The sequence below is a fragment of the Pomacea canaliculata genome, linkage group LG6 (genome assembly GCF_003073045.1).
Source record: "Pomacea canaliculata isolate SZHN2017 linkage group LG6, ASM307304v1, whole genome shotgun sequence".
NCBI lineage: Eukaryota > Metazoa > Mollusca > Gastropoda > Architaenioglossa > Ampullariidae > Pomacea > Pomacea canaliculata.
Window position 1 is genome coordinate 11,746,052 of NC_037595.1, and position 24,562 is coordinate 11,770,613.

Genomic DNA, 24,562 nt, shown 5'->3' on the forward strand with positions numbered 1-24,562 from the left:
CCCCTCTCCCGGTCCCTACGTATGCTGTTGTGCAGCGCACTTGTTTTAGGACGTCAACGCTTGCTTCAGATGAAACAATGGCGTACAGAAGTGGACAACACATTGTGACGGCACCGATCTCTCTGTTTTTCACACACACACACAGACAAGAAACAGATAGAATGGTAAGAAAGCAATAAAGTCACGTGGCGGCTTTTTTCCGACAGTCGGGCTTCCGTTGCCAACCGCGATCAATTAGAATTGTCATGTTAAGGAAGTATATAACAACTGCAGATGACACGCATGAATAAACGTAAACTCGGGGGAAAAAAACTATATATACACAGTTGGCAACGAAGTGAACGAACAGAAGGGAAAGTACGTATAGCGGCAGAAATCAACCCGATATTTAGTATATATTACCTGCAAAAGAACGAATTGTCTCCACAAACCGAAAAACTTGTTTCTGGCTGCTCAAATTCAAGAAGAGGAATTAATACTTCCTGTGTGTGGAGATCAACTCAAATATCTCTCGCCTACTTTGTTTTTGTTAACCTGCCTGCCCTTACATCCTATGGCGACGACGCATGCACGCAAATCGAACTGCGTGGATTGGTGGGAAGGCCTTATGGCGTCATCGGCAGCCATGGGAAAATACACGTTCATGATGGAAAATTTTATCGCCTGCCACCGGATCCAATCAACGTGACTAATGTGTTCGCGTACTTTGAGACCAGAAGCATATAGTGCTCGCTGAACAACTAGAAAACCGGATTTAGAAAACAAGCTGTCAGCTGAACTGTAACAACTACACTGGCGGTGCATACAGCCCCTGGTGCTTTCTGTAGGCGACTGTGGTTTCACTTCAGGGTTATTACGCTGTGCTGTACTTTCTGACTGGGTCATCCCTATATATTTCCTAACTCTCTTTCCCACCATTCTAGTCCTTTTTTCACATCCTTCCCTGACAGTGTTCCTTTTGCAATGTCATGTTATTCCCAGTTATTGTTATGTGGTTCCTCTTCTTGCGTTTTCGGTATTTGTTTTTATTCATCATTAATACTGTTGTTTATTCTTTTATAGTTCTTATGTTTGTTTTCCTGCCCCTCCTGCTGTCCATGTTTCATTCTTGTTCATAGGCGATAAAAGCATACTTCTTAGGAATGTGAGAATGCGCTTTACAATTATTTGGCATTTATCATTATTTGTCAGCTTCAAAACAGTGCTTGGAACAGTTTCACACTTAAAGTAAACTGAAAATAAAAAGAAGTTTCCCTTCAGGCAATAGGGTTAGAAATAAGCATAGGCATGTTTCACTTTGTTTTATTGACTTCAGTGACATATATAGGTTTCCTAAGGGCTGCAATAAGCCCATATTTTAGTTATATTCAGCTTACTTATTCTGTGAATTAAATGTTACTGCAAGGGTTAAAGTGAACATTAACAGGCACTTACAATTAATAAGATGGTAAATTAAACTTTGATGAGCAAAACCATGCCTTGCAAAAACTATGTGATTTATGGTGTTATGATGAATGATGATAAATACATGTGAATATATAAAACAACACCTGGATAGCAAAGTCTGCTAGGATTGCAGTTCAAATAGCATATGTTAGCAAATTTACAATCTAAAGATCCTCTCTAGAGTACACATTTCAGGAAAAAATTGCATAAAATGTTCACCAGAATCAGAAAGTCTTTCCCTTACACAAGGAAAACTTTTCAAAAATTTATCACGATATTCATTATTTTCAATTATCTCTTAACCAAGCAAATGCCCATAGATATAAAAGACTGTAATAGCACGTTTTTTTAACTAAAATGTGGCAGTGTGTGTATATAAATACATGTCTGTGTCCACCATATATCCAATCCTCACCAAATATGACATGAATATTTTCATCAACATGAAGTTCATCGGCTGTATTTGGTTTGTATACGTTGCTATGACGCATGTTTATTGTCCCAGTTCTAAGCTGATAGTAATGCTTCTGATGGAAAAAAAAAATCTATTCCATGTACTAAGCTTCACTGGGTATTAGATTTATTACCAGGTACTTCAAAGTGATTTTCCCTGTTATTTTCCCTGGAAAGCTATCATGATATTGAGACTCGTGGTCTTTCGTACCGGGTTCTTGAAGAGTAAAGTTGTAGCAGAGGTCCGTTCAAGGCTGTTCAGATTCTCTGCTGTGATTTGTCTTGGAATCGTGACAGCTTCAGCACAACTGACTCAATAGGTGCGTTAAGACCCACTCTAGCACAGAGTGCGCAACGCTTCATCACCAGTAGCTGTTAGGTCGCAAACAGTAGAGAGAGGCTGGTAGATAAGTGTTGATCCTGTTAGGCGCTGTTAAGCTTGAGACGGCAGTCCAGCCTAGGGACGAGACAGAAATGTGGTGGCACATGGTGGTGCCAGAGTCTCGGCGCTTGTGAAGGAGTCAGCTACGATCGATGGAGCATCATCAACGGATTCTCGGACATCAATATCGGAGGGGGGGGGGGCATTGATGTTTTACACCGTGCCAGCAACTGAGGCTATATTACGGCAAGGAGGGGCCCCTCACGTGACAAGAGACTTTAGTGTGGAAAGATAAGTGGCGATCGAGTGTGTGTTACGCGAGTGCATGTGTTGTGTGTGTTGGTTAAGCTAATTAGTGGCTCACGTTGCTTAGACTGGGGATAAACAAATAACAAGATACCCTAGATAACGGCCATTAATAACTTTCATAAATACACTAAATGGTCTTGTGTTGTTTATTGGGGAGGTAAGCTGGGGCTCTGAGTCAATTAAAGTGTACTTAGCAATTTAGTGTAAGTGTGCGCGTACACGTTTATGTCGGCACGAGTTGGTAGAGGTGTTGAGAGTGTGAACAGCCCAAGGCAGCAGGAATCGCAACCTCTGACCACCTTCGCATGCTCATTCCCCGGAGTTCACGACACATACCAGTATGCTACATTTGTGCTTTTTTTTAAACTGTGCAATAGTGAAATTATCAGCATAGATATCAGAAGTTATAATCTTTCCAACAAAAAAACTTAACCATCTCAAATTAGTAAATGAAATTTTCAAAAATATTTTGTCTATTTCCCTGAAAAATAATAACTTTTATATGAAAAAAAAAGAGGAAGAGTAAGATTTTGATCACTTCCACTACAGCTTTCTGCTGTCATCGCAAGTTTGCCACAAAAGATGAGAAAGTAACAAGTCTGTTTATAATGATAAAAATAACGAGCAGCAAGCAAGTGAAAGAGCACAGCTTTTCATTTTTCAGAACTATTTTAACATGTCTCACTGAAATCAAGCAAAAAACATGTTCATGAAAAATTATTTGGAATATAATTATATGACTACACAAATTGCGATGTACCTCTGCCATGCAGAGTGAAGTTGGACAACTCTGTGAGGGGATCCTATGAGAAATCTGAAAGAGGCAGCCACAATTTTTACTTTCCCCTCCACTACAAAGGTGTGGGGTTGAAAAGTTGATAAAGTCTCCCATTTGTCTTATGTAGCTGAATTCTGATCCTTATTTGTAGCAGCACATTGCTGGCATGAGCTACATTAATCATATTGATACCAACAGTTGTAACTCATCCAGATTTGGAAAAAAGTGATTAAATATTATAATTATTATTTTCATTTGGCTATTAGCCACTATGAATAATCTGTGTTTACTGCAAAATATGTACACCATATTTGTTAAATAAAATTAATGAATGGCATCCTCAACAAGTTCCAGCCTCTTTACATTTCAGCCAAAGCAGTTCATAAATAAATAAGTCACTTTATAGGATGTTTGATATAAAAAAAAAATGGCTGATAGAAACAGAACACTAAAATGTGAAACAAGAGGAGGTAGCAAAAACAACAATATAATGTCAAATCTTGCTGCTTCTGTAGCACACATGATTTTAGGGGGAAAACCCCACATGAACACACAGCTGTAGAGTTAAAAAAAAACCACAAGTAAATTTTTGACCAGAAATCATGGACCTACACATCAATACATTCATTGACACAGATGGAAATCACTATCACCAACACAGCTACCATCTGGAACCAACATGCAAAAAACTAATTCAGCATATATATACACCAACATATGCACCTATATATTTACAAATTGTACATTTTCAAATGGAAAAGCACTTAAACCCTACAAGCCCTCTGGTTTTCTTCAGAGTGACTTAACTGCAGGAAAATAATTCTATCCTGGAAGCATCATCTTGACAAATACAGATGTACGATGTGCAATGAGATTTATCGCTCTGCACCTGTGAAAACCACACAACCAGATGATTCTGTTTGTATCCAAAACAGCTGGGTCCTCCACAAAATGTTGGGAATGTGTGGCAACATCCTACATAGTAAACAGGAAAACAAATAAGCAATTTCTAAGTGAAAAATACTAAGTGAAAAGGTTCTGTAGCCTGGCAACTATAATGTCAACAAACTGTGGGTGGTTTACTGTGACTAGGGCATGGCATGTGGAAAGCATCCCTCAGCCCTTTCTTTCTGCAACCAGTTAATGAAGTCTAAAAAGTAAATTGATACCAGTAACCTAATGGTTCTTCTTCTTGTTCTTATTCACCCCCAGTGGAGCACAGGACCGCAACTACACCCCGCCATCGGACCCAGTTCTGGGCGTCCCTTTCCACTTGGGATCATGTCATGCCAGCTGCCTCCACCTCTCTGTGGACTGATCTCCTCCATGTCTGTCAGAGTCTCCCAACCCTGCGCCTCCCCTGTGGGTTCCAGCCCAGAGCTTGTTAGACTGCCGGCCGGCTTTCGCAAGGTGTGACCGATCCAGCCCCACTTCCGCTTCTTGATGTCTTGGCTGGCAGGTTTTTGGTTGGTTCTCTTCCACAGGTCTGTATTGGAGATCTTCTCATGCCATCTGATGTTGAGATGCAGACATCTGTTGACGAATGTCTGAATCTTGTTGGTGATGATGTTTGTCACATGCCATGTCTCAGATCCATATAAAAAGACTGACTTTCCATTTGTGTTAAAGATGCGGATCTTGGTGTGTATATATAAAGCCTTGAAGTTCCAGATAGGTTACAGGGTGTGGAATGCAAGCCTGGCTTTGTTTATTCGGCTTTTTACATCTTCATCTACACCTCCATCTTTGCTGACTATGTTACCACGGTAGGTGAAACGGTCAGACTCTGTAATACATTACCCATGCAGTTAGAGTGGGGCTTTCTGCTTGTTGTTGACACACATTACTTCTGTCTTCTTGATGTTGATGGTCAGGCCAGCCATCGCAGCTTCTTCTGAGAGACAAGGGAGCTTTGTCTGTGCATTTTGTTGTTTGTGGGACAACAGGCTGATGTCATCCACAAAGTCGAGATCCTCAAGTTGCCGGGTGAAGGTCCACTGAACGCCCATGTTGCTGTTAGAGGTTGTTCTTCTCATGATCCAGTCTATGATGATCAGGAAGATTGCCGGTGAGAGCATACAACCTTGCCTCAGTCAGCTTTCTGTTGCTCACCAGGCATGTCGAGTCCTCATACAAACCTAATGGTTAGCCATTAGCATATTTGACTGTGGAACAGAAGGATGTGGGGTCAAGGTCTGCTCAGACCTGTAGCTGGAAAAGATCCCAAGCATATGCAGCAGCAGGTGTGCAGGAATGGGCACTGATTTGCCAGGGAAAGTAAAGACAGCGGAAGCAGAACTTTAGGCTTTGCCTTTCACATGCCATATCCTAGACCATTAATCATATTTGTAGAAAGGGGATGAAACTATGGCAAATACATGACTGATTCTTTATGACTTGAGTTCATGGTATCTGTAAATACTATACAGTGTCAGAAATGGAAGCGATGGATTTGAGACTACAGAAAAGCAAGCCATTTCACCCTTGGAGTATGGTTTTACATGTGGTCTTTAAAAAACTTGTGGCATGCTATTTCTCAATCAAGTTGGAGTGATGTCAGAATACTGTGCATCCTAGTCATTGTGCCCTCATTGCTTCAGTTAATTTTACTTTCAAAAGACAGATGGAATGGAAAGAATGGAACAATTTTCTAGAGGTGATTCTGTTTTGTTGTCACTGCTCAGTCTGTAACACTGTCATCTGCTACTTCATAAAAACACATCACAGTTAAAGAAAGGACACATTGCAAGAATGGGAAAAAAAACCAACTAACACAGACATAACACTTCATAGCTACTGTACTAGTTCCATCAAAATCAGAAATTTGAGATGCACCCTGAAGAAAGTTTTTAAACAATGGCACAGCTAATCAGTTTTAAGTCATCTGAACAAGGTTTGACTGTACCAGACAGCCATTTTTCTTGCATTTAAAGAGGATCCAAAGGAAATTTTTGAAAGATTTCACTTCATGGAAAATCAAGATAATACTGATATAGTTATCCAGAAAGTTGAGAATTTCTGCAGTTGTATGACCAATGAGGCATTGGGATCCTACTGGTTACACATTAAAAATCAGGTGAAAGAAGAAACAGCAGATGTGTATGCTGCTGCATGATCATTCCTTTTCTGACATGCACAGAACAAACAGAATCAGGGCAAATATGCATAGAAGGTTACCTGAGTTTATAGAAAAGAAATGATCGTAAAAAAATTTTTGAGAATGCTAGAGTCAATTGTCTGTAGAGTAAGGTCCCTTAGCCTGAGAGAATGAAATCCAAGATAGTGAACACCTAACCATTCCTCTCTGACTAGAGTTCATGGAGTCTGTAAACACTACAAACTTCCCTGTACCTGTGGTCTTGAAGGCTTTAGAAATCTTTGCCTTTACCTTACTTCCCCTGATTAATTGACAGGTGGGCAGGCGAAGTTTTCCAGTCAAAGGCCCAAGTGAGTCATAAACTGGTGACACACTTTGAAATAAAGTGTACTAACCACTAGTCTACAGCCCTTCACTACTGCAAGTTAAACATATTGGTCATCTCATTCTGAGAAATATGAACAGGCAAAAAACAAGAAAAACAATGCAGAATAAGTAAAGATTAATCACGAACAAAAACAAAGATTAAAAAATGAGGACAAAAACATCACGATATATGCTAAAAATCTTTCCAGAAAATCTTGCCTGTGAAAACACTTGAAGTCATGCAGGTCAGACTGATTTGATCTTAGACTGGAATTCAGGTTTGACACAGTGCTGCCTAATCATGGCTGGAAGGTCTACAAGACAGGTGACTGGGACAACTGCCTTTCTAAACTCAGCATCCTGGACAAGAGCTTTCCAATCTTCATTTGCCTGAAAATTTTCGGCCAGTACTGAATATTTTGTTATATTTTCCTCACTTTTCTTTCCTAACCCTGTTAATAAAAGAATCTGTTAAATGATCTCATAATGAAACACAATGGAATTAAATGCAGAAGCTAGCACCTTTTCCTCTGTTCAAAGGGGTATAATTTGGTGTCAGAAGGCAGCATGGATGAAAGTTTGCACAGCCAGCCCTCACAGGATCACAAGAATTGAATGCAATTTTCTTTTTAAGTCCTTAAAATTGGTCACTGAAGATTTTTAGGTGAATTATTTAAAGAACTTTTCACATACCTTCAGAGACTGAAGATGACCAATGATGTACAGGGAATATTTTGCTCGTGTAAGTGACACATTCATTCTTCTTTTGTCGGCCATAAACCTGTAACATAAGAATTGTTTATGGTCATTTTCTAACATTGTGCACTCCTCTTTATGGTTTGTCTTGAGAAGATAAAGGAAAGCAATAAATGACCAAGATACTGTCACAATTGTATGATGCTCTTTAATATTTTGTAAGAACCAAGAAAAGGTAATGATGCTTCCTAAAAAAAAAAGGCTGCATGTGTGTGTGTAAGAAAAAGAGAGAGAAATAATTACAATGATGAACTGATAACAGATAATAAACAGGAAGCAAAAAGATTTCTGTTTATATTTATTTTTTATGCCACTGGATGCAAAAAAGAGGGGACAACACAACATACCCAATACTGCCCGATGTACTCTGAGCACGTACACATGATAAGATGATGATGTGTTTCTCTCGCCCTTGAAAGCTGTCTACAGTATTGACCTCCACTTGTTTCACTCCTCTGCACAAGGAACCATACAGAGAATTTTCTAACATCAAAGTATCAAGTCATACATTTCAAACATACACTGATTATACTTTAAATGGGTATGTGTCCTGGTATTATACTGTGAACTACACACAGTAAAACTTACTTTTTTAACAGACATCGCTTCCTCATTCACACACCTCTTATAATTTTTATCTTCCCCTAGCTGTCAATGTCCATTTTTTGGTCAAATCTCTAATCAAACTTATCTGGTTCGTATCACTAAAAAATAAATCACTGTAGCCAGATGACAATTAAGAAGAATAAGAATTTGTTTATTGACCAGGTGACACTGTACTCGGAATATGACTTGATCTTCCTTGCTTTCTCTCTCTTCCACACTTCCTTTCTAACATGAGCACAGACACTGCCTCACAGACTGCAAAAGAACACATTCAACTAGTACTGGTTCTGATAGAAGCTATGGCAGAGTTCAGGCTATTGCTTCAGTAAAGCTAGTTGCAGCTCCTAAAATTTCACAACTGACAGGCACCTATTTTACCAAGCCTCACCTTTCATTTAGTTTTTCACAGACAAGTCGCTTCTGACTGCTGTAAGGGCAGATAATACCCATGTTGGCTGCTGATAATTTGAAGCCCAACTTTAGGATTTGACAGCAGAGTTCTGCTGTAAGTTCAGCTTCTGCCTCATTGCTTAAGGAACTGAACAGAAATAAAAACCCTGTAATTTAGGCTCGTTTCCAAATACTCTCAATGCAGCTTAAGTTATACCACTGTCTCATATATGTTTTCAAGAAGATCACTGTAAATAAATTTACAGTAGACATACCTGTAAACATTGTCCAAGAAAAAAATAATCACAGAAACACTCAAATACTAACCCAGACTGGGACAACTGCTCTTGCCCCTCTGCAAGATCAAACACCAGGTATGGGTGCAGTGGAAAGCGCTTGCAGTTCTCTATAATCTGGCTAAAAAATTACACAGATAAATCAACAAAAGGAATTCTGTAGGAGAAAAAAAGCTCCTTTCATATGCTCATACATAAGGTGCAACATATGCAAACACAATTTTATGCATAGATGTATGCATTCATGTGCACAAGAACATAATACATCCTCAAAGATGATACAATAACCAGATTCAATATAGGCATCTGCAAATTCAAATCACTCTGACCACAAACAAAGTAAATAATCACATAAAACATGCAAACACAGAGATCGATTATAAAACAAATTTAATCAATGAGACGAATTTCTAAACATACTCAGAGACACTGGCACTTAAGAATACAAGCACATGATATCAAATGAGAGATTATCATTAAGCAATATAATCTCCAAGAAAGTGAAGATGAACATTAAATTAATCAGATTTACACATTTTTTTTCCTCTTTTTATTAAATAACATCTTCATTCCTTACTATCACCAGCAGTTGTAACTTGTGGTCTAAAGGCAACTTTGTGAAACTATTAGTTTTGGGTTGGTCTGAAATTCACTCTAAAATGCTTTTACATTTATTGGGATTCTAATGGGCAGATTTGATTTGAAGTTCTGCTTTGCTTTGAAACATTTTGACTGTCTTAAATTTAGGTCTGACTTTCCTTTTTCAGGCTCCCTTTACCTCTCGCCCCAACCACCACCAGCAAATCTCTTTCCACTTGTTACCTCCCTGAACCTTCTGTTTTATCAGTCTTTTTGTCATACCTGGAGTGAAGTTTGAAAGTATGGGTGTGAAGAGAGGACATGGGACACCTTTGCTCGGTCAGTCAAATGTTAAAAATGTTTATAAAGACAGCCCCCTTCCTTTTTCTTTTCTATGGAGGAAACTTGTTAAGAGCAAAGAATTAAAAGCCCTAAATGTTTGATATAGAGAAAGATGTTACCTGTCTGTCTGAAGCAGGCCACTATAAACATGATTATTGGGAAAATGGCAGATGGCTCTGTCCATGCGATACTGCACACGCAGCATCAGCAGAGGACTTTCCTCTTTATAGTCCTCTCGAAAATGATTATAGAGTCGCTCAAATAATGACAGCCCATAGTGTAGTGATTGTGCTTTCTGTGATTTCAAAAAAAGGTTTAATGATAACGCATCACTAATAAATTTTAAAAAGGAACTGCACATTCTTCAAATTTTACTGCACTCAATGAAAACTTTCAGATTGTCAGGTAATTTAACATAAAGAAAACATGAATAACCAAGTATTTATTTACTCAATTCTGATATCATAAAAAAAAAAAAAAACCAGAATTCAAGGTATGTAAATTTACAGAAAATTATTCTACTTTTACAGACAGCAGTTCCTTCCCTGGCACAGTTAATGCAGGTGAACAGATCTAATAAAAACAAACATTGCGCCTGGTTCTTCCAGATGATCAAATCTAATCCTTCAAGGTCATTAACAGTGACCTCTTAAAAATCTTGTGATATTTGTCAATTTTAAAATTTAATATCATCATGATGAGAAGCTATAATCTCAAGTTCATACTTGTCTACTATCACGGTAATCTACTCACGTGCTTGAGATACTTCATGCCAAATATTAATAAATATAAAGTCTTTTTAAACAGCACTAGCAATCTGATAGCTAGGCTATACTGACAATCTGACTGTATACCGCATTAACAGTCTAATAGTCAGGCTGCACTAACAGTTTGACAACAGAGTTGTACTAACTTTTGAAAGGACAGTGGGAGGCAGCTGATGAGGATCTCCCACTAAAATAAGCTTGGTTATGCCATACTGAAGTGGTATGAGGCAGTCAAGCTCGGTGGCTTGGGTTGCCTGAGGGGAAAAAAAGTATATATGCAGTCTGGCAACAACAAATGAATAAAAAAAAAATTGTGAAGCCAACAACAAAATAAAAAAAAATAATTCAAAGCCGAAGTGATTACGATTTTATCTCTTTCTCTGAAAAGAGAGACAAAAAAGATTCTCACTTCATCAATAATGGCGCAGGAAAAGTGTCTTGAGTTGCTGCTGTTCCCATGGTCTCGAAAGACTTTGTAGATTTGTGTTGACCCAAAGCTGCTTAGGGTGCCACAAACAATGTTGGCTTGTAGCAGCACATTGCAGCGGATTGTATAGTACTCTTCAGGGGTCAGGGTTATATCCTATTGAAATAAACACTACATGCAATCAGCAATGACCGACACAAAATTTCTATGGACTCACACATTAACTGCCATGAGGGACAAACCATTTTCATAACTTCAATCGAAAGCTGATGATAATGTTAGGAGAAAGATTTCACACCCAAATGCAGTCAGTGTTAGAAAAAAAAATAAACAAGTCATAAATGAATGATTGGATTAATAAATGAGTCTATAAAAATGTTATTTTTATACATTCTCTTTTTCATTACCTCAGAAAATCAAAGCTCATAACTTCTGAGGATACTTGAAATGCCACTGTGCACACTAATTAAAAAAATAACTTTTGCTTTAAATATGTCTAATCTCTGCCCTATTGCTTTTGGTATTCATGGTGTGCATACAAGCTAAATCCACAGCATTTAGAATTCCAGATCACGTATCAATCTTACAGTCTATGTATGCCTTTCCCGTTATTTATGAAGCGTAAAAGAAACAATTGAAACAAATGTCACTACCCTCTAAGTAATGCAAGGAAAATAAGTGAAAAAGCTTAAACCAAACCTTCTGGTCATTGTGAATTATTCTCCTCAGAGGCATCTGTCTCTTTTTCAAACCATCAAGTTCTTTGACAGATTTGTCAATCTGAAGCAGCAAATAATAATCATATTTCTCAATCTACTGAAAGGTTGAAATATAAAGTTTTGGACAAATTTTAAGCATTCCAAAAGTTAAAATACCCCCCCCCCTCCTCAAAAAAAACCCAGCAAAAAACAAAAAAAAAATTCAAATTAATGCACAGTGTGCTGTTGTGGAGAGTCTGTTTAGTCAAAAGATCTGATTCACAAACCATTTACACCACCACCACTTCTTTGAAAGCATTCTTAATCCTCCCACTCAAAACCAAAAAAGTCTTACTTCTTTCTTATCTTTCCTTCTCTTGCACTCTTCGATATGAAGTTTCTTTTGCCTTATCAACTTTTCATAGCGTTCATATTCCATCTGAACAGATTTTGGAATGGTGGTTAACTGCCTCCTTCTCATTTCTGTAGATATAATTATTTCAAGTCAGATAAGAAAACCAAGAACAAACTACTAGGTCAGGATAGCACTACAAGTGTTCTTGAAGAATCAACAGTGAGAAAGATAACAGTATTTTCGTAGAGTTTTTACAATTTTTGTTTTGGATGGTATGTGTTTGGAATTAAGATGAAATATTGATCTTTTGTTCCATTTGTTGTTATTTATGAAGCATAAAATAGTATGAAGACATCTGAATCTACTATATACATGCAATAAAACATAGCTACTGCTGAGTCCAATTAACCTTGACAAACCTGAATATTATCTATTATTTCATCTGTTTTCATGCATGGTTGCAACTGCTATTGCATTAGTTGGTTACTAACAATGTTTTTAAGACAGTCATAAAGAAATATAGATACTACCACAATTTTAAGGTCACAAAAAATCTTGCAAGTGTACATAACATTCTCTGACCTTCTTCCTTAGCTTTGTTTATCCTGCTTTCCAGTGTGTAGCCTCTGACAGCCGGATTTATATTCTCTCCTGTGCCAATTCGCACCATGGAGACTAAAATGACAATGAACACAAACTGCTTCAAACCATCCGAAGAAAATTATTGGAAGCACAAACTGGAAAGATTATTTCTTTCGTCCTTGCTTATTCAAGCAGCAAATTTCATGTACAATTTTCCAATTCATTGAGGCTTTGTTTGTAATTTGCAGGTCATAAACTTTTCTTGCTTTGAGAAGCCAGACTGCAAATTCTCCACTTTCATATATTAGTTAAATTGTAATTAATAGTTTATAATTATTAATTTATTTGATAATTAGATAATGTGTTTTTGGTAGCTTGTACAAGTGAAAGTTACCTTACACCACAATTTCAAATGAGGGAAACAAAAGCTACTCACCTTAATTTCCTTCACCTTCAGTGAATGGAACAAGACCTAACAGGATGAGTCTAAACAAAATCTTCTCAAATGTATAATGATAAAATATTATGCTTACATTTTAAACCATTTTCATTCTTCTTCTTTACTAATCGGAGCAAAAGTTCATCTGCAGCAGCATTGGAGGGTGCAGCAAGGCAGATCTTGGCTACATTCTTACTATCCTGCTCCGGCAAAAAAATATGAAGAAAGCTCTTAAAAGGCAATGCATCATCACTTTTTGACAGGCTTCACAAGACAAATATGTAATAAGCAAAGACCTCATACAACCAATTGCTGTTCTTCATTAATTTTAAATACATGAATAATCATAGACCCGTGAACTTTAAAAATAGAGAAAAGTACACATCAGAACAAATCTGCATATTGTCTTAAACTGAACCTACAAAAAAGAAAATTGATACACACATTCAGCACTATTATAATCATCAATACCTTAACAATATTTAGGTCCCCTCAATCTTATTAATATCAACATCCTTCTTGATTGTCTGATATTCCTTAAATTTATCCTTTGAATAGCTGTTGCAAACCGTAGCACCAAACCAGCTGAAAATCTATAGAATTACTGTTTTACACTTAGCAAGAAAATTGATTCCCATAACTTCCTGTAAGAAAGTCAGCTGAAAGGCAAAGAGACAACTCTCTAGTTCCGATTACCTCAAGAATCTTCAAGATGGTTCCAGCAATGACATGTGACTTGCCCGTACCAGGTGGGCCTTGTAGCAAACGAACACGAGGCATCTGTGGAGGTTCTTGTATAGCAGTTGCTATATTTCTGATGACTTGGGTCTGGATCTCATTGTACTTCCTTTGACTGTCATTCTGGAGTTTCCACACACAGAGAATTAAGACAAGGAGGATTTATTCTATGTTTGATTACATGCTAAAAATTTTAACAGAATGAGCATCCGCCCCAATGGCCTCTGAAAAGTGGAGATTTTGGATTAAAGGTCACCTGAAGAGGATGTTTAAAACCTTAGTTCTGTAAAATGTAAGATATTTCCAACTTTTATGTTGGCAGCAAAACTATTTTTATTTGTTATACTTCAGGAGATCAAATACTGTTTTATTTGTATTCTTACCTGAATACCATACAATCCAAAAAAAGTGTGCATGCCAGTTTACATATATATATATACTTAAACACATAGTAAAAGATCAAAAGTTTAAACGAAATCTCATTTAATGATAAACATGTTAAAAAAAAAAAAGAAAACAAACCTGGGGAAAAGGCTGATTTCTCAAGTGGTAAGAATGCCTGAACACTGACTGGGTTGGCTTCAAAATATCACGCTGAAGTGGGCTACGTGGTAAGTGTGTTAGAGCCTCAAATCTCCGTAGACCATTGACGATAGGGCCAAGACTCTAAAACAAAATGAACATTATAAAGTAGAAGCCTAATTGTACACATTTTATAGAAAAATCTTTTGAAATCAACAGAAATAACAAGTAAAAAATCAAGAGGCATATTTATAGCAGATATCAAGTGTGGCTGAAGGGACAGTGAATGTTAAGTGGTCTGATGTATACAGTAGAGCAGGGATGCCCAACCTATGGTGCGGTGCCATCCAGCCCAGGAAAAACTTCTGCCCTCAGTGCAGGAAATCGGCATGTTAGTAATGGAAAAAAAAAACCATAAAAAAAAAAAAACGAATAAAAGAGAAGAAGTATTTATCCCTACGTAGGGGCGTCTCTCAATCTTTTTTTCGATGGACGAACATTTCGATTCAGTGCTCCGACTTGGTGTCTCTACGATGCAGCCGGACATTCAGAAGTTGGTTTCAGGAAAGCAACTTCAAATATCCCACTAATTACTACATAATTAATGGTAAGTACAACTTGTTTCTAAAAAAAATGGTATCTGCTCTATTTTTTTTCTTTTTTGTATTTTTGTGGTGAAGCAGCCCATCACACGCATGTCGGAAATGTGTATGGCCCCCAGGCCGAAAAAGGTTGGGCATCACTGTAGTAGAGCATTCTGGCAGCCAAGCTATAAAGCTTCCCAAATATATATCATTCACTAACCGAATGATCTGGGACCAAGATTAAAAGACCTTCTGTATTAAATCTGTTAGCTGAATTGGTTCTTTTGCTAAATACTCACATAAAGCTTAACAAGATGGTCAGGGCTTGGGGCAAATTTTCGATAGCGCATTTTCAACATGATGGTTATAAGGAAGGCATCTGTTTTAGAGCACAAAGTGTCTCCTTCTGAAAATGATAAAAAATCATTTTGCAAAGAGAGCACAGTATGTGGACATCATGCTGTGATCTTATCTGACTCATTTCTGGCCTTTTTACACCTCTGTCACTTACCTGAATGATTTAAGTCAATTACACCAGGCATGTCAAACATGCGGCCCTCTCAAAGAAAACTGTACTCTTTACAATTCAAATTATGCCACAACTCATCTCTTAGACCAGGTGTGCCCAACCTACAGCCCATGAGCCAGATATGCCCCGGGCAGAAAAGCCTCATGCAGCCCACTCATTTTAACTGGACAGGGTGACATCACCCCGACGCCTCCACAGGCTTGATTTTTTTAATTCTAACTGAATCTTATGCTTTGGTATATCACTGCATAATTTCATTCTTAACATCGATGTGATTTTGTCAAAACTGTCATATTCTGACCCACAAGATTTTATATCATATTAAGTGCGGCGCTCAGGCACCACGGTCTTAGACAATGCAGACTTTGTCTCCCTCTATCTTGTTCTATCAGCTGCAATTTCTAAGTAAACAAAAGAATAAGGGGAAAAAAAATATTGACTTACTGAGTGCTGGATGGCTACTGATGACATCCTTAGCCTGCATACATGGCTGAATGCTTATTTTTTCCACATAACCCAACTGTGGTGCATTGGTGATGTTCCTGGAAGGGTTGCATTTACTTGAGTTGATGTACTCACCACGCATGTCAACAACCACTACCTCCCCCTCCAGTGGATACAAACGTCCTTCCCGCTGCTGCTTTGAGATGAAACCTGGACAATATGCAACGAACAATCTATTAACAATGTACAAATGTGACAATTACACAAATGCGCTTGTCCATCAGTGTGCGTGCGCATGCATTTACATACACATGTATGTGCTGGTCCATTGGTATGTGTATGGGCATGCATAAATGAAAACATCAGCCATCAGAACTTATGCACAAGTTGCATACAAATGACAATGAATGTATGTTATTTCACGTAATTTTACCTTAGTCATGTCAGTGCTTTATACATTTATCCCTAACAACCATGATAAATGTTTTGTTCAGATCAATGCTTCATGCAGACTCATGTTTTGCTCTCTCTTAATCTTTGTCTTGCTTACATTCTGAGAGTTGATGGTTCATTTTTTAACAGCAGGAGCAGATCAAGGCTTGCAGACAGAAACCTAAAAAACATACCTTTCCATTCAAATCCCAAACAAGTCTGATTAGAGCAACGTTGATTAGATGTGAAGCATACATTGCAAATAGACCTTTTGTTCTTCTTCTCTTTCCAACTCTTGAAAATCTGTAAAAAGAAAAAAGAATGTCATAAGTGTCCAAAAGCATGAATTCATAAGGGCAAATTTAAAACGGTTCATGATTACATTCTCCTTATCTGCTTTCAATTTCTGTTTTTCCACTATAAGATAAGAATGAACATGACCTGCATCATTATCTCCTTGATTTTCCATCTCTTCTCTATCTCAGATACAACTTTTAATGGAAAAAAATGCCAACATCTCTCAGCCATTTTGCTTTAACTTTTTCATGAATTCTTACCTCTTCCCAGATCTCCAGCAATAGAAGCGCAAAGAATATTTCCTGATAGTCAAAGATGTTTTCATATGTGGTCACCAGAGGGTACAGTTGACTATGCTTTACAATAGGGGGCAAGCTTTGTAAACTGCCATTGTCAGACTTCTCTAAAAGCACACAAAGAAGGAATTAAGTATACATTTTCACATAATTTTTGCATAGCAGGATCAAACGATCAACCCTAGTGCAGAAAGACACAATGGACTCCGAGATTACATTACTGATGGGTCTTACATTCATACCTAGCAAAGAAAGAATAAAGCTCTTAAATCTTATGGCAAAATTAATCAGTTTCACCAAACTCAGAGGTGTAAAAGAGGTGTAAACATAATGCTGCTAAAATATCTTGAGGCATAATTATAAACACTGGTTAAAACAATTCATTTCAAACTACGTACAAGTCATGAGCTGTTAAATTTACTTTCTTGTAGCAAATATTCAGAAGTCAGAATATTTAACAAATGTCTAAAATTGGATAAAATGTTTATAAACCAAACTTAATTTACACCTTCACATGCATAGACATTTTTTGATATTGAAAAACACTCTAAAGAAAAAGCATAATGTAAACCATATCGTTTGTAGTAATTTACATGTAAGGCTCTGAGGGCTGCATTATAATTCTGCCAGAAGCAAGAAATGCACATGGTTTTGTAAGACAGCCAAAGATCACAATAAGTTAATGATAGTACTGACCATACTCTTCCAGCCACAGAGGCGACCAGCTCAACAACTTGGACAACAGGTCGTCACTTTGCAGCAGTTGTCCTTGGGCTGGTTTAGTGGTTCTACTGATGCCAGAGGAATCAACTGATGCATTTGAGGCTCTGAAGGATGCCATTCCCCACATGGGTGGTTGTGCTAGAGGTTGTGACCTTTTCTGAAGAAGGTTCTCAGCAAGTAGATTAGCACTTGCTGCTGGCATTGGTGGGCGAGAAGCTGGCAAAGGATTGGATGCCAAGGCTGCAGATGATGCTGTATGTTTCACTGAAGAACGAGCACATGCTAATAGCTGAGATTTTTCTTGCGAATTTGATAAACTCATTCTCACAGTTTTGGAAGACCCCGTTTCCTTTTTTTTATGAGGGTCTTTCAATATGCTTTGTTTTAAAGTTGAGTGACTGTCTGCAGTTTTTGAGTCCTGAGATGAACGTCTTTTTCTGTCTCTAGAAAGATTTGATTGGTCAACACTGTCATCCTTGGAAGCGTGACCCTTTTCTCTATACATTCCAGAACAATGTCGTTCTTTGGTGTGCCCTATGTGTGAAGAATGATTTCTTGAATTTTGAGACGTATCATCTCTGGATTGGGAATCCAAAACACTGGACAAAGGTGGACCTTGATTTTCAGCTGACAATGAACTTGAACTGGCGGAGCCTGTTCTAATTTTCTTCCTCAAGAAAGTTCTTTCATCTTTATCGGAATCAAGTAACTGGCCCTGACCGTCCTTCACAAACTTTTGTCTTTCACTGAAAGCATCATGCTTGGAAGGTTCACTTTTTGCTCTTTCGCTGCCCGACACTTTGGGTGGATTCTTGATGAAAGGAAGTTTGCTTTTCTCGCTTGTCAGGCTGTTAGAGCTGTTGTTTTTTGGGAATGTTTCTGAAGGCTTTTCCCTGTTTTCTTTCTCACAGACTACTTTACTGTTCACGTTGCTAGACTTCTTCTCATTCTTGGTGCTCATGTTGGACAGAAACAACATTGGATACTGTTTCTCCATAACCTCTTGAGTGTTGGGCAGTTCAACATCAGTATCAGGACATGGCTGTTCTGTGGTTGTTGACAACCTGCGCCAGTGAGTACCTGCAGAGGAAGGGTCACAGATAATCCTCTTGTTTCTCTCTTCCATTGTTTTCTTGGCTGCATCTGTTGAAATGCTGATGTCCTCCTTAGAATTTGACTTTTTTTGTCGTTTGGAAGGCATCTTGAACCCCTTTGTTTTGACCCAGTCAGATGACTTATTACCCTCTTGGAAATGCCTTTTTGATGACGACATCCAGCGATCATCTACTTCTGTCTGCTTTTGCTCTATGTCAGCAGTATCTCTCTTCTGCAATTCTGAATGATCAAGTCTCTGCTTGAAACCTCTCCACTTACCTCTCCGTCGACTTTCTGGCTGGATAGAGATCTCCTGGATGCGAGAGACAAGAGGACGTTGTTTCATCATCTTTTGGACTGCAGACTCAAGAGATCTGTCAGCCTTTTTCATCAACTTATCACTATGCTGGATGCCATCACCTTTACATGAATAAGACTTTTTGGAAAATGACTGCCTTGGAATAACAATTGTAGAAGACTGTGCATCTATTTTATGCTGTAGGTTTTCTAACTTTCTTCCTTTGACCATTTCTTCTCTCTCACAGGAGCTTTTGTCTTCAAGCGATACGAATTTTTGAATTTCAGGATCAGCTTGAGTAGCTGCGTAGTAGATGCTGTGATGATCCAGCTCATCAGCTTCATTATCGGGGTTTTCACTCATTTCTTCCATATCAAGCTTTTCAGCATTGCATAAATCCACAGTCTCATGTTCTTCTTGATGATGAGAACTGGCTTCTTGGTGACTAAGTGGCAAAGCAGATGCTCGTCTGCCTGCTAGCACGAATGACTCTTCATTATCAGCAAACTGTGGATCAATCTGTGTGGCAGCTTGAAATAAAGCACTGTCATCCTCACTATTCATTTCTGTATCAGACAGATCACTCATACTGATGGTGTCTGCAATAAGAGTTTCTGCCATGTATATTTTATCATGTGCAGAACCAAATTTTTCATTATCATTTGACACTGTAGTTCTGTTGCCATCTGCGTTGACAATATTTATGAAAGTACCTGGTTCTTCCTTTGAAGAATTAGGGGTTGGAAATAAAGTGCATGATTTCCCTGTTGCGACAGTCATGGGTTGTGTTCTGGAAACATGTAATTTTTGCAAGTCTTCAACTGTTGCCATTCTGTGAGCAGTTCCTTTTTTTAGTTTTCCTTCATTGATGGTATCTCGATTACAATGGGCTGTTTCAGACGCATTTGTAGATTTAGGGCCAGTGACATCTATGCTGCAAGAGCTTGCACATACGCTATCTTTTGTCTTAACCCCTGTACCACATATTCTGGACAAAATTTCTTTCAATCGCTCAGAGCTTTTCTTTAATTTAGCCCTTTTCAACCATTCCTTTGAATTTTGTTCCAGCATCTGTTGGCTTTCTATGGATGGCATACTTTTCTGTGCCATTTGTTTTTGAACATCAGGTCTTTCCATTGGTGCTGTATCCACCTGTGTTGCTACCAGACAAAGTGCGTCATCCATACCATCATCAAAATCATCTGCATTGTTTGCTGTCTGTGCACTCTCGGAAAGTGAAACTATACCACTCTTGGAAGATTCACTCTCCCCATAATCTGCAAGTCCTTTAGAGGGCGCCTTACTGGTCAAACTGCTCTTTGCATCAGAATCATGATAATCATGCATTAGGCCAACATTTACTTGTGTTTCAGCCAAGTACCTAGCATCATCATCACCATCATCATCATCACCACCACCAACTCCTTTAGACTCATAAGCTAAAGTTGGCTGATTATAAAGTGAAGTCTCAGCAGCTGTGCGATTTTGGTCAGCTGCAAATTTCTCTGGTGCTGTATCTTGCATTTGCTTGCTTGTTTCTGCAGCATCTACCTTCTGTGCATTATTAACAAGCAAGGTGCCATCTCTTTTGAAACGCTCAAGGTCACTGTAACCCTCATGTCCTTTAGATAATGTTGTCTTGGTTGAACTGCTTTTCACCTTAGCCTTACTATAGTCATGAAGATGAAGAAAATCATCATCTTGTTGTGTGTCAGTCACATATACATCATCATTATCATCACTATCAAGAAAACCATAATTATCAACCAAAGTTGGCTGATCATAATTCAAAATAGTGTTAGTTGTTGAGACTGAATGTACTGCAGAATTGTCTACTGTTCTCATTTGTACATGGTCACTTGCTTTTGCTGTGTCTGTTACCTGTAAACTTCCTGCAGGTGATGCTGCACCACTCCAGGAGGATTCCAAATCAGTACACTCTTCAAGTCCTTCACACATTTTTTTTGCTGAAATTTTCTTCACATGAAGGTCATTACATTCATTCAATAAATCAACATCTGGCTGTGTTTCAGCCAAGTACATATCATCATCATTGTCATCAAAACAACTGTAATCATCAACCAATGTTGGCTGATCATAAGCTGAAATGTCATCATCAGCTGTGGGAATTGTGGATGCCCCAGCATTGTCCCAAGATCTCTTCTGCACCTGCTTGCTTATGTCTTCAAACAAGTCACCATCTTCCTCATCACCACCCATCAATTCTTGTTGATCTTCACTGGAAATAACACTTCCTGTTTTGTTTTCTTCTGTAAGGCTTTCCTTTTTTACTTCAACCTGTGTGAATCTGCTATACAACTCCTCTTCTTCTGAATCAAACACAATGACAACATCTTCATCTTCTAAAGAGTATGAAATGCTTTCCTTAGCATCACCCTTAAATGTTGCAGACACAAAACTGGAATCTGATTTCTCACTCTCAAATTGGGCTTTAATTTCCATAGTTTTCATTTCAGAATCTGGCAATACATTGCAGGATCTTTTTATTTTTCTAGTGTCCGTTTCCAGCCACTCAGTCACCTTTATGGCAGACGAGTTAGAACAATTGGGCATGGTTGTTATGGCAAAAGTTTCTCCAACACAGTCTTTGCCTGTCTGTTCTTCATCAGAAGGTTCACCAAACAATAGCTCGCTCCGACTGCTGTCACTGTCTTGCTCTGCTGCCTCCTCTAGCCCAATAGAGTCCATGATGCTTTTTTCAAAGTGCTGCTGCTTCTGTTCAACACAATTTTCCTTGCCTGACTTTGCCTTCATCATGTGATCAACACCATCATCTGACTGTTGGCCTTGCAATATTTTTTTTCTACTTTTGGAAAAATCTTCCATAGGCTGAGCAGCCAAACTTGAAGCAACTTTGTCAACTTCATCACAGGGTTGAGTCATGTCATCAAATCCTGACAATGAATGTGGAGATTGTAGCCCAGTTGCTGTGTCAGTTTCTGACATGTTGGTGGAGTCTTTCAACTCATGTGAATTTGTATCTGAAACTTTACCACTAAAGTCTGCAAGACTGCGACCTGCTGCCAGCGGATAGCACAAAATTGTAAAGGAACTTTCTCTCAGGGCAGCTTCTTTTGTTGCAATCTTCGTTGATGGGCATTCTTCTTCAAGACGCTTATAGGCAGCCTCATTTGTGCTTTTGGGTTGGTCTGTATTTGATAACTGACCTTTCTGTGCACTGGTGAACTGGCACTGACTAGTCTGAGTTTTGATCTGTGCACCATGATCTCTAAGAAATGATATATCAGCATCAGAATTCCCTCTGCTTTTCTTACTCCTCTCATGAAGAGCTCTGCTTAATTCTAGTTGATCAAAACCAGAATGCAACTCTTTCTTTCTACTCTCAACATCATCATCACCTGAGCAACAAGATTCAATACTCTCCTCAGAATTATTGCTGCTGCTATAGCGACCACACTCATTTTTTCCATGCCATATAGCATCTCGAGGTCGTTTTCTCAAATTCTTTGGAGGATGCCTCGATGTCTCTTTTTGTGAGATTCTCTGCTCAACCCTCCCAACATCCTGTGTGTCATGAACTCCAGTACTTTGATGTGATGATTTGGCCAGACTTAATCGTCTTGAGGGCAGATTTAGTTTTGGCAATTCAAATTCTTCTTCCTCTGAGGTTTTCTCTTGATGTGTATCAGACGTCTGCTTTAGATAAAGACAAGAATGTTCTTTATCATCTTCACAATCTGTAGAACTCACATCTTCTCCTTCTTTCACCCACCTTGCCTTGATTCCCTTAAATTCTGAGCCCTCGCTTTCACTCATTCTGATCTCAACCATGTTCTCTAGCTCTGAGGCAACATCAGACTCCTGTGAACTTGTATCTGGAATGATGCAATCTTCATCTGACACAAGTGTTTCACTGCTCTCCACCGTGCTGGTCCTCTCATCCTGAGCCCCTTTTACCTTGTGGCATAGCCTGTAAGACCCAACCAAAGATATCATCAGAGGCGTATCTAGCTCGGATCCTGACTTCACCCCAAACTTCTCTGGTGATGTCAGTTCTTCCTCTGTTGTAGAAGGAACAATAACCATTTCATTTGGATCGACCCTGCATTGTGGTGCTTGGGCAGTTGTTTTTATCATTTTTCTTTCAAGAAGAATAGGGTCTTCTGAAAAACCTACATGCGGATATTTTCGTTTTGTTGTTGACGGTGATGTTTTAGAAACTGAGGCTGCAAGAGCCAATGGGGTTAAAGGTGACGTGGGAGAAGCTGCTAGCGTAGATGTGGAAGGGTGATTTTTGTTGGTGGTGCAATTGTCAAGTCCTGGTAACAGAAAAATGTTTTATTTAAAGTTACTAAGATCAAATGATTAGTCTCATCAATCAGTCATATAGGTGCATGAAAAGATGTGTGTACATGTACACACAAATACATACACCATGTGCATTCACACACAAAGTACAGTTTGTGATAAGTGCATTTTGTGACAGGATCTCACTCTCAGAAAAATATGTGCATGCATGCACACACACACACTTTATTTTTATCAATGCTGAACCTTGTGAAAGAGGGACCAACTCTGCAACACACACACATGCATACGATATCTAAAGTAGGAATAGTTTATTACAAAGCCTCACTCTTCAGAAGGGCTTCATGGCCTAGAGTTGAAGGATGGTGGCGCTTCATATGTCTTCTCAAGGTGGAAGGGTTTTTCATTTTTGCACCACATTTTTCACAGCTATGGTTTTTAAAGGCAGTCTTGTTAGACAGCCCCCTTTCCATGACTATTCTATCTGTTGAAATGAGATGGATATAGCAACTCAATGGCAGAGATAACTCACAAACGTACCTATAAGTATGCAATGTTAGAAAATATAATAATGATGCACATTTTATTGTTTTTGAAAAGATAAATTATGATATTGATTCCTTACACCCATCTAGCAAAAAGCTGGCTGCTTTGCCGTGATATAGCCTAAGTTGCTGGCTGAGCGTAAAACACTAACTGCCCTGCCCCACCCAACCTTGCAGACGGATGAATGAAATTATGTAGGTTACTTCAGAAAGGCTCAAGTCCAAGTTTAATATGTTTCATTGTTTTTATGCAAGCTTCAAGCTAAAATGTAAGACAATTATCTTTGTCCTCTATAGAACATTTGTGATGATGAAGGCATTTTTTGAGCTTGTAAATTAAGCTAGAAGTGTGTATGTGTGTGTGATAGGGAGGATAGAAATAGGTGTTATATGCAGTCAGTAACTAAGGTTATATAACAGCAAAGCAGCCAGCCATGCCACATGCAGAGAAAGAACAGTGTGCCTGAGGCAAGATTTGAACCCAAGACAGCAAAGTGAATTAGGGTTTGTGGGTGGGGTGTAAATTTGGCGCTTTATACCAAGCCAGTAAATTAAGGATATATCATGGCAAGGCAGCCAGCCCTGTAAACAAATGCCAAATGCAGAGAAAGAACATGCCTGAGGCGAGATCTAAGCCCAGGACAGCTAAGTAAATTAAGCTAGAGTTAGCAAACACATCCAGCAGACATAAAAACCCGTAT

At 38.5% G+C, this 24,562-nt stretch overlaps 1 protein-coding gene across 6 annotated transcripts in view; it reads right to left on the reverse strand.

Annotated features, from left to right (window-relative positions):
• The window catches only part of LOC112565987, a 26,926-nt gene continuing 2,364 nt past the window's right edge, over positions 1-24,562 (reverse strand). For 3 of the 6 annotated variants that reach the window (XR_003099519.1, XR_003099521.1, XR_003099518.1), the window contains exons 3-23: positions 23,645-23,800; positions 17,607-23,327; positions 16,875-17,017; positions 16,512-16,620; positions 15,886-16,095; positions 15,212-15,318; positions 14,329-14,472; positions 13,765-13,938; positions 13,163-13,268; positions 12,630-12,722; positions 12,048-12,175; positions 11,694-11,774; positions 10,977-11,150; positions 10,714-10,821; positions 9,920-10,095; positions 8,911-9,000; positions 8,582-8,731; positions 7,935-8,042; positions 7,525-7,612; positions 403-4,343; positions 1-122 (exon numbers count right to left, since the gene is read on the reverse strand). Coding sequence is in view for 2 of the 6 variants with exons in the window: in XM_025241899.1 (XP_025097684.1) it covers positions 7,078-7,221; positions 7,525-7,612; positions 7,935-8,042; positions 8,582-8,731; positions 8,911-9,000; positions 9,920-10,095; positions 10,714-10,821; positions 10,977-11,150; positions 11,694-11,774; positions 12,048-12,175; positions 12,630-12,722; positions 13,163-13,268; positions 13,765-13,938; positions 14,329-14,472; positions 15,212-15,318; positions 15,886-16,095; positions 16,512-16,620; positions 16,875-17,017; positions 17,607-23,327; positions 23,645-23,789 (8,199 nt within the window). In the remaining 4 variants the exon portion in view is untranslated. Of the gene's footprint in view, positions 123-402; positions 4,344-4,905; positions 5,637-7,050; positions 7,222-7,524; positions 7,613-7,934; positions 8,043-8,581; positions 8,732-8,910; positions 9,001-9,919; positions 10,096-10,713; positions 10,822-10,976; positions 11,151-11,693; positions 11,775-12,047; positions 12,176-12,629; positions 12,723-13,162; positions 13,269-13,764; positions 13,939-14,328; positions 14,473-15,211; positions 15,319-15,885; positions 16,096-16,511; positions 16,621-16,874; positions 17,018-17,606; positions 23,328-23,644; positions 23,801-24,562 lie in introns of those variants that run through there. The other 3 variants (XR_003099522.1, XM_025241899.1, XM_025241900.1) reach the window with 3 other exon arrangements.